Genomic DNA, 12,811 nt, shown 5'->3' with positions numbered 1-12,811 from the left:
AGTAAACTGATGTGTAATATGGGGCCAAAGAAAAAAAATGGGTCTGTACTGGTGGATAATGTATAGGATCAAGCACAGGGTCATGTGCATAGGACTTTAGATAGAATTATTTCTTTAATGGCAGGATAAAAACATTACAAGAGATAAAGATCTAAATGCGATTTGAAGAAGTTTGTTAGTTAATACTAGTGAACACATTGGAGCAGATTTGATAAGACTGCCACTACGTACGCCATTCTTAATAAAGGCCCCGATAGGCACAAGGTGTGGCTGATTTATCTCAGAATGGAGATCTATGCCAGTTAGAAAGTAATGAAGACTTCCCCTATAACTAGGACTAAGGTGTTCTGCCAGCGCTTCCCACTTTCACAGAAGGTGGTGAACAAGACGCAGAACTGAGGATGTATTGCATCCTTGCTACAAAAGAGGGCCTTGCGCCCAAATTCTCACGCCTCTACACCAGAAACTTGATAAAGTTTAATCAATGCGTTTTAATCTGCAGTGCAAGGACATATTCAACCCTGCTACATCAATATAGTATTCCCAAATGTTTAAGGCCAGAGCCCTACATGGTGTAAACAGCGTAGCAGTGTTTTACAGTCCCTGCAAAATGGATGGGATTGTAGTCTATCCCATCCACACATTATAAAAAAAATATGTGCAGCACAAATGCTTTGAATTCCAAAACTGTTGCGGTTTTGGAAATCGCAGCATGTAGATTATACCCATGAGATGCTGGCACTTTCCCTCTAGGTATAATGGAAGCAGAAAGTCTGCACAGGAAACCTGCAGACTTTCTGTGAAAAGTGCTGCGGTTCTTCTTCTTTTGCTGTGGCCTACAATGTGGGGCCTTAGCCTTGGATAAACCAACCTACCCTTAGGATAGATTATCAATATCAGAGCAATTGACCCCATTGATCTTCTGTTTGAAGTGGTCTGGGTTCTTGGGTATTGGGAGCTTCTGTCTCGTATCACGGTTATGAATAACATGGCCGTTTGTAACTCAGTCCCATCCATCTACCAAGCCCAACTGCTGTACTCCACGAGTGATCCGACAATTGGTGAGGGTGACTACTGCTGGCTATGTAAATCAATGACCAACTCAGACTCAAAAGAGGTGAAGTAGAGGGGAAAATTCACAGGGGCAAAAGGCAATTCCTCCCCCGTCAGGGAGATATTGGGCCCCATAAGTAGTCTTTACTCCCCCATCAGGGACATATTGGGCCCCATAAGTAATCTTTATTCCCCCATCAAATGCCCTCAGAGTAAATCCTTGTATGCTCGGGCCACAGAAACCTTCCCCACCCACACATAAATATCTACAGACAAAACCACAACAAGGAAAAAGTTTTCATTTCTGGAACGTATTTTTCCAACTGATGTTGGCGTCCTTCCTTTTTAGATAAGTTTGGGAGATTATTTCTCTCTTATTTGCACAAGTGATTTTCATGAAGAAAACATTGCTTAAAGGAGGTGACCAAAAACAGAGTCGGGAGGAGGGCAGGATGACGGCCTAGGTAAATCCCCAGGGTTTCAATAAATAATAACACTGAGATTGTTCTCTATGGAGCAGAAATGTGGAATGAATCCTACACAGCTGAGCGACAGCTGTACTATGCCGACCTCCGCCTTCTCGTGGGTTGAATGTGCAGACTTGGCCGGCACTGGCTGCAGCCTACACATGGATGGGATCTGGTTTCTTGTGGGAATGGAGGACTTTGTGCAGTAATAATACTCGCTGTAATTATCTCAGCAGCGCAAATGTTATTTCCTGCCTCTGCTGCTAAATAGTTTAACCTAGTAACAGTGACTGGAGTTACAGCCGGGTGCTTTATAGACGAGGTAGAGCGGTTTACAAGACGTTCCAAAGGTATCTTGTGCGTGTGCTTTATAAAGTCTAGCCAAAAACCTCTACTACTGTAATGTGCTTAACACAACAACTTCCAGCATCTGACAGGTAGTTCCATCACAGGTTGTAAAACCACTAAGATGCTTTTTCTTATCAGGTCCCTTCTCCACATGCTAGGCCTCATGTCTCAATCCATGTAGATCTGCTGGGAATTAGGGTTTGCAGCTGTTTTAATCGGCTCTCCAATGCTTGCTCTGACATGAACACGCCAGGCGCTTTGAGGCACAGTAGGGGGGTGAATACCTTGGGGGTACAGACTTTATAAGCTGATTTGTAAGAATGTTATTCTTGTCAGTGTTACTCTGTGGTTAAAGGGACATAGCTGATGTTATGCCTAATGTAAGGCTCAAGGGGACAGAGCATGAGATAGGGATTCTCTATTTTGGGTTGTTTTACCCGCTTCATACCTTGCACTGGGCATGGCACACCAGATCAGTTTTCCACAGAGCGTTCTTTAAACCTTTAAGTACTATCATGATGTCTATCATACACCACTACCATACACATATCATTATGATAGACACCATTATACTTAAGGGCTAACCTGGTCATAGTAGGAATATTTTCATGACGCTGATATGTTGGCAGATGGGCATATTCTATAAAACATGTGTAATGATCAAATGATTTCCCATACTGCTAGTTGGTACAGATAGCTGAGACTTGCACCCTGCCAAGGGCAACATCTGCAAGGAGTTTGTATGTTGTCCATGTATTTGCGTGGGTTTCCTTCGGGTACTTCAGTTTCCTCCCACACTCCAAAGACATACTGATAGTGAATGTAGATTGTGAGCCCTATATGGGACAGTGGCTGATATCTGTAAAGCGCTGCGGAATATGATAGTGCTATACAATAAATAAATATTTGTCTGTAAAGTGACTTTCACTGCCTTACCTGGGAGTAGGATATGAGGGAGAAAAACTCTGCTATATGGGTTTACATGTTTTGGAGCAGGAGTAAATCCTGATGGGACTCTTAGGAGAATCAGTGAGAGTCTTTCTTACCTCTTCCATACATGGCCTTCTGTCTATAGACACACTGATACAGATAATACAGTCTATCATCCTGTGTAGGCAGAGTATTCTGGACACACAATTTCTTTCCCAGGACTCCAGTCACCAATTTCTCTGTGTAGCATATACTGCTCTCAGACAGGGTGACAAAAATCACATGATTGTTTGCTTTTAATGGTCCTCATTGTTTCAAACAACTTGTGATAATTCAATGTCCATGGTAATTCCTGCTTAAACGGGGTTGTTTTCTCTGGACTTCATGACCACCAGATGTCTCACTTCTCTGCAACTTTCTATCCAAGAAACAGGACGGAATATAGGATGTGGATGTGTCCTTGTCACAGCTAAAAAGGTTATGCTACAAAACATATTCAAAAAACATAATACATCGCTGACAACTGAGACCACCTACGATCCTGAGAATGAAGTATGTTTTACCTTGGTTGTGATTGTAGCCGTGTTAGATGCTGGTGCACCCCGGCCCCATTGGTATTGCTGCAAATAGCCAAAGTAAAGCACTAGTTTATCTCTGGCACTACTAATAAAACAAATGTACTGGGGTTGCACCTATGTTCACCAGGGCTACATTCACAATGGGGGTAAAACTCCCTCGATTCTCAGGATTGGAGGGGGGTATCAGCAGTTGAACCCACACTGGTCTGCAATTCACCCTCTATTCAATGAATAGAGGATACAATTTTTTTTTGTAGCATGGACCCCCTTTTAATAACACACTTTATGAGAACTTTCCTGCTGGTCTAAGAATGAGCACAGTCCTACCAGGACACATTAGGTAAGATGATTTGATGAAATGCCACCTTTCTCAATAAAATAGTTATAGCTGCAAGTATCTTGTCTCTTCTCCTGCACCAACACATGCAGCAAACTCTTTAGCTATGGAAAGTATTAGTTCTACACAGGTTAAATGTAAACCTGAATGGTTCCATTCACTTATATCACAGAGATGATTAGTACATGGCAAGAGTCTTGTGCCAGCCGCAGCTGTTACTTACATGTAGTGACAGCAGTGTTCTTGCTTTCTCTTTACGAAACTTGACACCATCCAGGGGTAAGTACCCAATTTGCTGACCCTGTGCATACAGGAGATAGGTACCCGAAGTGGGAATGGTTACATCTGGACGAGGGGTGGGCCTCATGGTGGGTGGCGCTACACTTGGCAAACCTGCATTAAATATAGTAATTGGTTACATCAGCGTCAATAATAGGCTTTTAAAAATACACCATTGGGGCTGATCCCAAAAACGATATATTCTATGGCAAAAATGACCAATACTTACAAGCTGGGGTCATTCCTGGTTGTGTCCTAGACCCTTCAATCTCTCTGCCATCTTTATCCACACACCAGCAATATCCACTGTTTCCATGACACTGTAGAGGAGTGAAGTCACCATAGGCATCACACTGAGGGATATAATGCTCTGGTGAGGGGACTCCCCCATAGTGATCCAGGAGGCTCTGCTTCCATCTTTCACACATGGTCTGCGGTCTCTGGGTGGGTTCTAAACAGGAGATAGGAACAAAAAGTCAATTTACAGCGAGTCCATGCAGAATAGGAATTGACTGGTCGGAGGTCATGAAATAACATGTCCCCACCATAGTTAAACAATTGAAGTTATGTTTTGTAACTTCATGTTTTCCTGCTGTCTCCTAAATATTATACAAGGAAAGTCCAAAGCCAAAAATCCTGAACCTATAAGGGTATGTTCACACAGAGGAAAAGGTGGCGGAAACCTTTTTCTGCCTTGTGAACATTCCGCGCAGCTAGCCGTGACGGGATGCCGATTCAGCATTGACATTACGTCGCGGCATCCCGCTCCTGATTTGGACCAAATGAATGGCCCTAAACAGGAGCGTGTCTCGAGCCGTGAACACCGCGGCTGATTCAGCGCCAAAATCCCCCTGCAAAAAACTCTTTGTGAACATACCTTAAGAATGTATCTTAATGCAGCAGTCATTGTATTGGGTGGGATTTTGTAAATCTTACCTGGTACTCCACAGTTAGGGGGTCCTCTGCCTGGCCCTGTTCTTGTACCTTCAATTTCTTCTCCATTTTTATTCACGCACCAACAATGGCCTGTGCTACCATGGCACTGCAGAGGCATGTAATTCCCCTCAGAGTCACACTCAGGGACAAAAAGACCTGGACGAGGACCTCTAGGTTGGGCATGTCCTAGGAGGCTGCGACGTTTTTCCAGACAAGAAACAGGTCTGTTATCTGTATGTGGGAATAGTAGAAATTGAATGTTTTGGGGGAATTTTGTCTTTGATAACAATAGCCCCTTCCTCAATACTACAATGACTGGGTATTAGAATAGACTGGAAGGCTGTAACATAGCCCTAGATAGAAGTAGGACGAGCCCCTACCCCACTTTCTGAGCCAGTAAAGTTGGTGGGGATGGAAGCTTACAGGAGACAAGATAAGATGGGCTGGACAAAACCCTTAATTGAAAGCTTAAAGGCTTCATTTTGCCATTCTATAACTTTGCCCTAGATAATGAGATAAACGTACAAATTTTATCTCAACACCATAGACGTTGACCTTAGATTGGTGGGGGTTTGAGCTTTTTCTTTTACCATACCAGTGCAAGCTGCAGTGACACTGTCCAAACTTTTACCAGCAACTATAGTGAGTACTGTAGTGGTTGTCCCATATACTTAAATGGTACAGTACTTATAGCCCCAAAGTATTCCTCAGTGCTTAGCAAAGAATTTCCTACAGTTCCCTGAGATTTGTGATTTATTGCTAAATTTAAAAATATAATAGAATGCAATATAAGCAAAAATAAGAAATAACATTGGCTATTCTAAAAAGCATTCTGATCCCCAAAACTGCTGGAAAGCCATGAAGAATATGAAATCAGACCCTCACACATGTTACCCATTTTATCGCGTGATTTTACATTTCCAGATAATTGTATACACATGGAGGACGAGATATTATTTCCGTACCTGGGGCCTGTGTACACTGGAAGCCATCGCCTGTATAACCGGGGTTACACTGACATGAAAATGAACCAGGAATGTTGGTGCACGTAGCATCTGGATGACACCTGCGTTCTGTACATTCATCGACATCTGCAAATGAAAGATATAAAACAGGATTTACATTTCTATAACATACAGATGTGGCCACGACGTGACCTCACAGCATGAAAGAAAACCACTGGGACAGGTCATGGGAAATGCCAGTATATAGATCATGTTGATAGAATCCAGACTGCTATGTGGAACAAGCAAAACCAAGAGTGTGGGGCCAACCTGGAGATAAAGATTATTAAAGGGGTTATCCAGGGGTAGAATATGCCTACAAAGTGCTGTATTACACTACACAAGTTGAGAAGTAAATATTCTTGTGAGCTGATAAGGTATTGGCATCTTTGTAAAGGTGATGGCATATTACTAGTGCGTGAGTGACATCACCGGACCCTCTCCAGAGACCAATGATGCCTCTGATTGGTCTCCGCAGTCACATGAGCCTCACTGCTTCCAACGGTACAAGCCCTGTCACACGGCAAAAAGGCGACCGGGAGCAGACAACGAAGTGCCACGGACAGGGGGGTGAAGAAGCATATTATTACTACTATTCCTTATATTTTTATTTTTGGATTGTATATTTCTATTTTTATATATTTTCTATACATGGTGGCTATCTTGTCTGAACTGCTGTTAATGGCATTCACAATTATGCTTTAAAGCATTCATCTGTATATGAACTTCTAAAACTGAGTCACTGACATCTGATGAAGATGGTTGTGGGCATGCTCTGTGACCTGTGAGGAGGTGACACTACATATTCTTGTACTTGTACATTGTGCACATACAAATAACTTCTCCGAGACAAATTGTAATGCAGAACAAAGGCCTTGCAAAACGGTCCCAAAATTAATATGTTGTCTCTTTAAAGACACACATTTGCATTGTTTCTTTGAAGAGTTTTACAACATACAATTAGTAAGTCAGGGCCGGAGATTAAAGGAAACCGCCTGGCACAGGGTTTGCTTTGTTTCCAAACTGTACATCACAGTCTGAGAAGAGTTATGGTGGCCAAACGGACCAGGAATTGGGTTGTGGGGGTGTTTGTGCAGGGGTTGGGGGGGGGGGATTAGGGGCCCATGTGCTGTCAATAATCCATTTGTACGCTACTCAAGATATCTGAAAACAAGCAGAGGCCTTATTAAGTAGTGGTTTAGCAGTAATATATATCATTCCATGGCCACCTGTCCATTACAGATACTGATTTGTTCATATTTTAAGAAACTTTTCACTTAAAGGGAGTCTGTCAGCAGGAAAATTGGAATCAAACTAATGCCTCTACGCCTCGCAAATCCACCTGAAGACACTCCCTCCTCCCGACTAGGCCCATTCATTGGGCCTAATCCGGAGCGGAGTGCGGCATCAAGTCACAGCTACCCATTTTTTGTCTGGAAACGGAGGTGGCCTCTGCCTCAGTTTTTGGACCAAAAACTCCATGTGAACCCGGCCTTAAAGCCCTTTCCAGCAAATTTGCATAAGAATAAAGCACCAATTTTTATGAAAATGGAGCTGCAATGCAGAATAAGAAAGTCATTTTTGGGAAATGTGGAAGCAGCTCTAGAAGGTATTGTCATTAGTTTAATATTTATTTTTCTGCTGACAGAATCCCTTTAAGAAGTAGTTTAGTTTAGTAATTAATTCCATTACAGCTGTGTTTCACAGTCCCTGCAAAGTGAGACTGTAAAACACACCGTATGGGAGCCTTCACACGGAGTATACGTTCCGCTCATTCTGAACGTAAACTCATTCAGAGTGAGCGGCATAAAACAGATCCCATTGACTTCTATGGGTGCCATCTTACGCGCGTATCACATTGAAAGCAATAGATAAAAAAGCCTTCCATTGATTTCAATGGGTAGCGCGTGTATGCCGGCACCCATTGAAGTCAATGGGATCTGTTTTTTACGCCGCTCACTCTGAACAAGTTTACGTTCAGATTGAGCGGAGCGTAAACTCCGTGTGAAGGCTACCTATCTCATCCACACATCGCAGAAAAATACCCACGGCGGAAATGCAGCAATTTCAATTATAACTACAGAAACGCTGGCGGTTTCCCTATAGGTATAATTGAAGCAGAAAGTCTGCAGATGAAAACTCTGCTGACTTTCTATGAAAAACGCTGCAGGAAAAAAAAGTGATGCATTTCCGCGCGGTTTTTCCAGAAGCACTTTTTTCACATTTACTACATGGGGCCTTAGCCTTAAAGTTAGAAACCAATGTGGTCACCGCAACAAAACAGAAACATGTCAATATCTGTGTAAGTAAATGAAATTTGTCTGCCCCTCTAACTGTTTATATATTAGCATTTGGCTAGTTTCATGCAAAATGTAAAATCTAGTTGTGGATAGGTTCCCATAGATGGTTATATGTCAGCTACCATGATGTCCAATGAGACATATGATATTGTGCATTATTACATATTCATTCTACTTGATACATCATACTTTACTTCTCCATAATGTCGCCATCAGTATCAGCTACTGCTCTGTTATGTCAGGAATTATAGGTTGACTGCATGAATGAACCATGCCCTTTATGAGATTATCTTGTATTCATACACAGGCTACACAGAAATAATAAGCTGCACTTGTGTTCTCTGGTTTCACCACGTCGGACCCCTGACTGTGACTCACAAACCTCTGCAGTCTCATCGTACCCAGTTTTTTTTCCCAAGCCTCAAGGCGATCAATTAAAAGTTGAAAGAACCTTTTAGCTGAGGACACCCCTATTAAGACACAGCAACCAGAGGATAATGGTCATGTGTTGTGGGTTTGTTTGAAATCAACACCTTTGAGGGATAAATGCCTTTAAGAGATTTCCGCAGAAAGTTTCCTTAAAGGAGACTTTTCCTCATATTTGCATCTGTCTGGTCTATAACTGAGCAGAATGTTAGGCAGGAAATAGTATTCTCCTGACAATCTTCTGTGACAATGTCCTCTGTACACAGGGTATAGTGCAACAGCTAGATGACCGGATAACAGAGGGGAAGAAAGGGTTGTAGTTACGCCAGTCCCCGGTGGCTAAGGAGGCCCCAATAGTCTCACTATAACTGTAACATGATATCTGGGGGACTGAAAAGCTTCCTTCTCTGGTGGATCACTCCTAGTGCAGCACTCGAGTCAGAGTATTTTTATGAAGCTTGGTGCTATTCGGGTTTACTCCCTACCTGCTCACCCTCACAGATAGCCAGGAGTCTGCTGGAACAGAGGAACTCTTCCACAATACTGGTAGGGCACAAATCTGCTGCAGTCTCAGGAGTCTGTACAGCAAAATGGCACACTCAATCACATGGGACACTCAAAATAATTTGGAAGCTCTATGGCTGCCCTCATGGGGACCTTGGCTGACAATGCTTCACTAGAATCCCATCCACCTTGCAGGTGCTGTATAACACCATGGTTTTTACGCCATGTGAGGCCCCAGCATAAAGGACTGTTTTTTGCATGCTCAAAATTTGGCAGCTACCTTAACATACTGAACTCTGAAGTTTAGTGGGACAACAGGTCACAGAAGGTTAATTATTACTGAATAATAAGGTAGAGAGGAAGAAGCGTTGTCTACATGGATCTACCCTAAAAAGTGGAGTATACCATAAAGCAATAGGGTGATCAGATCATACAGCAGTGTAGTCAGTTCTGAAAATAAGAAACCCAGATCTGCAAGTGTCATTAATAAATTTATGTTGTCACATTGAAAATGTAGTGCAATTTGCAGGCGGTATGTTATAGAGCAGGAGGATCAGAGGACAGTGGTGTATAGTATACATATAACCTGTAACTTATTGATGAAAATCTCTGCTCATTCTGTTCTTAAGAGTCCTGTATTAGCATCCATACAAGCCATACAGAGTCAATGAGACGCCTACTGGACTCCTAAACATACAAAGAGCAGACAATTCAATCAATAGGTAACAAATTGTGCAGGATCTTTTTCCACAAAGCTATATAACAATCTGCTCAGCTCCTCCTGCTCTATAGCATGCTACAGATTACATTTCTCAAACACCTCTCTTAATGAAGGTATCTATAAGTGCCCTAATATTGGGTTTACTGTGAGGTACGGGGTAACAGAAAATGGCTGTCAGTGACCCTCTCATATTTTGAATTTACCCCACCCAATTTTTGAGGTAAGGGATAGCTTTGTTCGCCTTAGGTAATCCCATATACAATGAAGCACATTCCCTCAAACACATTACAACTACTGAGTCACACTGTGAGAATTCACATGTCAGAGCTTTAAAGCCCATTTATTGGGGAGGCTGTGGCAGTGTGACATATAGCATGTATGTGAGGGTTCCCCATGTCTAGACAAAGTTATTAGAAGCTAGGAATGCTGATCTGTAATGAACTATATCAGTAACCACAGGCACATAAGACACATGCTGGAAAAGAGGTCCATCCGGTTCAAGGTCTACCTAATATGTTGTGTGATTCGCATGCGGTGACTGGAAAACGCCATGTATTTTCTCCCCAGCCTTTAAAGCATGACTGCTCCAGTCTCTAACTGCCACTGATACCTAACGTGACAGTGTGGACAGCGCCATGACCCAATATTATGTAATGTTAAGGACAATGCCATGGCCAAATATTATATGACAGTAAGGACAGTGCCATGGGTCACTGTTACATGGCAATAAGGACAGTTCCATGGCCCAATATTTTGTGTTACAGTAAGAGTAGCGCTATGGCCCAGTGTTACTTGACAGTAAGGACAACACCATGATCCAGTATTATGTAACAGTAATTTAGTGTAGCGCCAGTGCTACGTGACAGTATGGACAGTGCCATGGCTCAGTGTTATATGACAGTAAGGAAAATGCCATGGCAAATGTTACGTGATAGTAAAGAGAGAGCTGTGGCACAATGTTAACCAAATATCACCTCCATGAGAATAAATATTACATACTCTTACCAATACAAGTCTGCCCGCTTCTCACATAACCGGGGAAGCATTCACAAGTAAAGACACCATCACCACGTGGTACACACTGAGATGTGGCAGCGTCACAGGTGTGTGTACCGTCCTCACAGGGGTTCCCAAATGAGCCGCCCCCCACTAAAAAGAAGAAAAAAAGTGTATGTTTCTATACATATTGTCTCAAAACATTATATACATCTACACAACAAGCAATAACAAAACCACTTAAATTACACTTCCTATCTATTGTAGTAAAGGACCACCAGCCAAGCCACAGCCTGAACATGTGAATCTTGTCCTGTGTCCTATTCATGACATTACTTATCCTGTAATCTGAATAATCAGCCTTACTCATACAGATGAGGGCCCCCTGGTACCCCATTATTAGATGTGCAGCAGGGAGCTGGATGTTCAGTGTTCAGCCTCCTCTGTTGACGACACAACTCTCTGTTACATGACCAACATGTAGTGGCAGCAGGTGAAGCCAAACACAGAGACTTCCGGCACTCCAATGCTTTCTGCAAATCTAGGCTGCTGGGGACCCTCATGAGGACGACTGCTTATCCAGTACAGGGAATGCACTGTTACAATCTTTTCTCTCTTCACATATCCCCTTTAATGGGGGTCAAAATTAGACTTATTTAGTACTCCACACAAGGAAGATTTAATGGAAAGATATAGAATATCTATGGCCTGATAATCAGGAATTACACAGACTGCAGTATTTGCACAGCACCAGACATGTTCACAATTGTAGTTTACACAACCTTACTTGAAGGGATTACAATCTCAATAATTGGAAGGATAATGGTGCAGAACAGATTATAATACAGGAGAATAGGCAGAACACCAGCGAAGATGATACTGCACCCAGATCTGCTCATAGGCGATTCCATACTTGGTTGCTATGACTTGTGCTGTATTTTATGCCATTTAAAATGACTCTCCAACCATTCACTTTTTCAGCTCGCAAATCTGATTTTGTACGTTGAGTATGGTATATATCATTTAGTGCTCTATAACACTGAAAATCTTCTGTACTGTGGTCCTAGTACTTACCCACACAGTTCTGGCCATCTGCAGAGAAGACATAACCTGGCTGACACTCGCACCTGTAGCTGCCTGGCAGGTTCAGGCATTGAGTGTTGCGGCCACAGTTGGAAAGTCCGACCTCACATTCATCAACATCTTGGGGGCAAACAAATTAATAAACAGAAGTTAAATAGTTACAATCACACTAAGTCATGGTCTATGTCTATCTAAATCCTTGCAGTTGTTGTGGAGGGTACTTCTGACTTTTGGTACATTGCAACACTTTGACTAACTATTTAGGGCACTTCTTTAGTGCTGTAGAACAAGGATAAGCCGATATTTGGAATCCTAATACGCTCAATTATACATTGAAGCTTCAGGGTTCTAGAGCAATGTAATAGGGAGTTTTCAGAACAATGATATATTAGTGTTTGAGGGTACTAGAGATTTTAGACACACTGACACTTCAGAGTTCCAGGGCACTGGATATTTGAGGGTTACAGAACAAAGGCGCAGACAGTAATAGTAAATGTACAATATAACTAACAGCGGCTGAGCACTCTCTCTGCCATCGGTTTAGATAAACAGATACAATCTACAGTCTTGTCAAATTTTTGGCTGCGTTCAGTAATTTCTGGAAATAATAATTCCCCCAAGCATTTGTGTAATCTGCATTCACCAGGAGTTTTCCACTATCTCCAGCATTGACAGATTCTTCACATGAGAGCGGTTTGTGAATTGCTCAATTTTCCTCCCACAAAACAAACCGTTGGTAATGATAAGCCTCAAGTGGTTTGTCTGCAGATGTCACACGCTGCACTATCTACAATTAGTTTTTGTTAATAGTTGTAATGACGTACTGACAATTAAGGGTTCTAGATCAAA

At 42.3% G+C, this 12,811-nt stretch overlaps 1 protein-coding gene across 1 annotated transcript in view; it reads right to left on the bottom strand.

The window, feature by feature from the left end:
* Nucleotides 1–12,811, bottom strand: part of NID2 (nidogen 2) — a 54,268-nt gene that overhangs the window by 4,528 nt on the left and 36,929 nt on the right. The window contains exons 10-15 of the mRNA XM_075282484.1: nt 11,954–12,082; nt 10,889–11,032; nt 5,894–6,019; nt 4,929–5,159; nt 4,222–4,443; nt 3,937–4,106 (exon numbers count right to left, since the gene is read on the bottom strand). Coding sequence (XP_075138585.1) covers nt 3,937–4,106; nt 4,222–4,443; nt 4,929–5,159; nt 5,894–6,019; nt 10,889–11,032; nt 11,954–12,082 — 1,022 coding nt within the window. The remainder of the gene's footprint in view (nt 1–3,936; nt 4,107–4,221; nt 4,444–4,928; nt 5,160–5,893; nt 6,020–10,888; nt 11,033–11,953; nt 12,083–12,811) is intronic.

Source organism: Leptodactylus fuscus, chromosome 7, assembly GCF_031893055.1.
Source record: "Leptodactylus fuscus isolate aLepFus1 chromosome 7, aLepFus1.hap2, whole genome shotgun sequence".
NCBI lineage: Eukaryota > Metazoa > Chordata > Amphibia > Anura > Leptodactylidae > Leptodactylus > Leptodactylus fuscus.
This window is presented reverse-complemented; position numbering and strand designations above follow the sequence as displayed.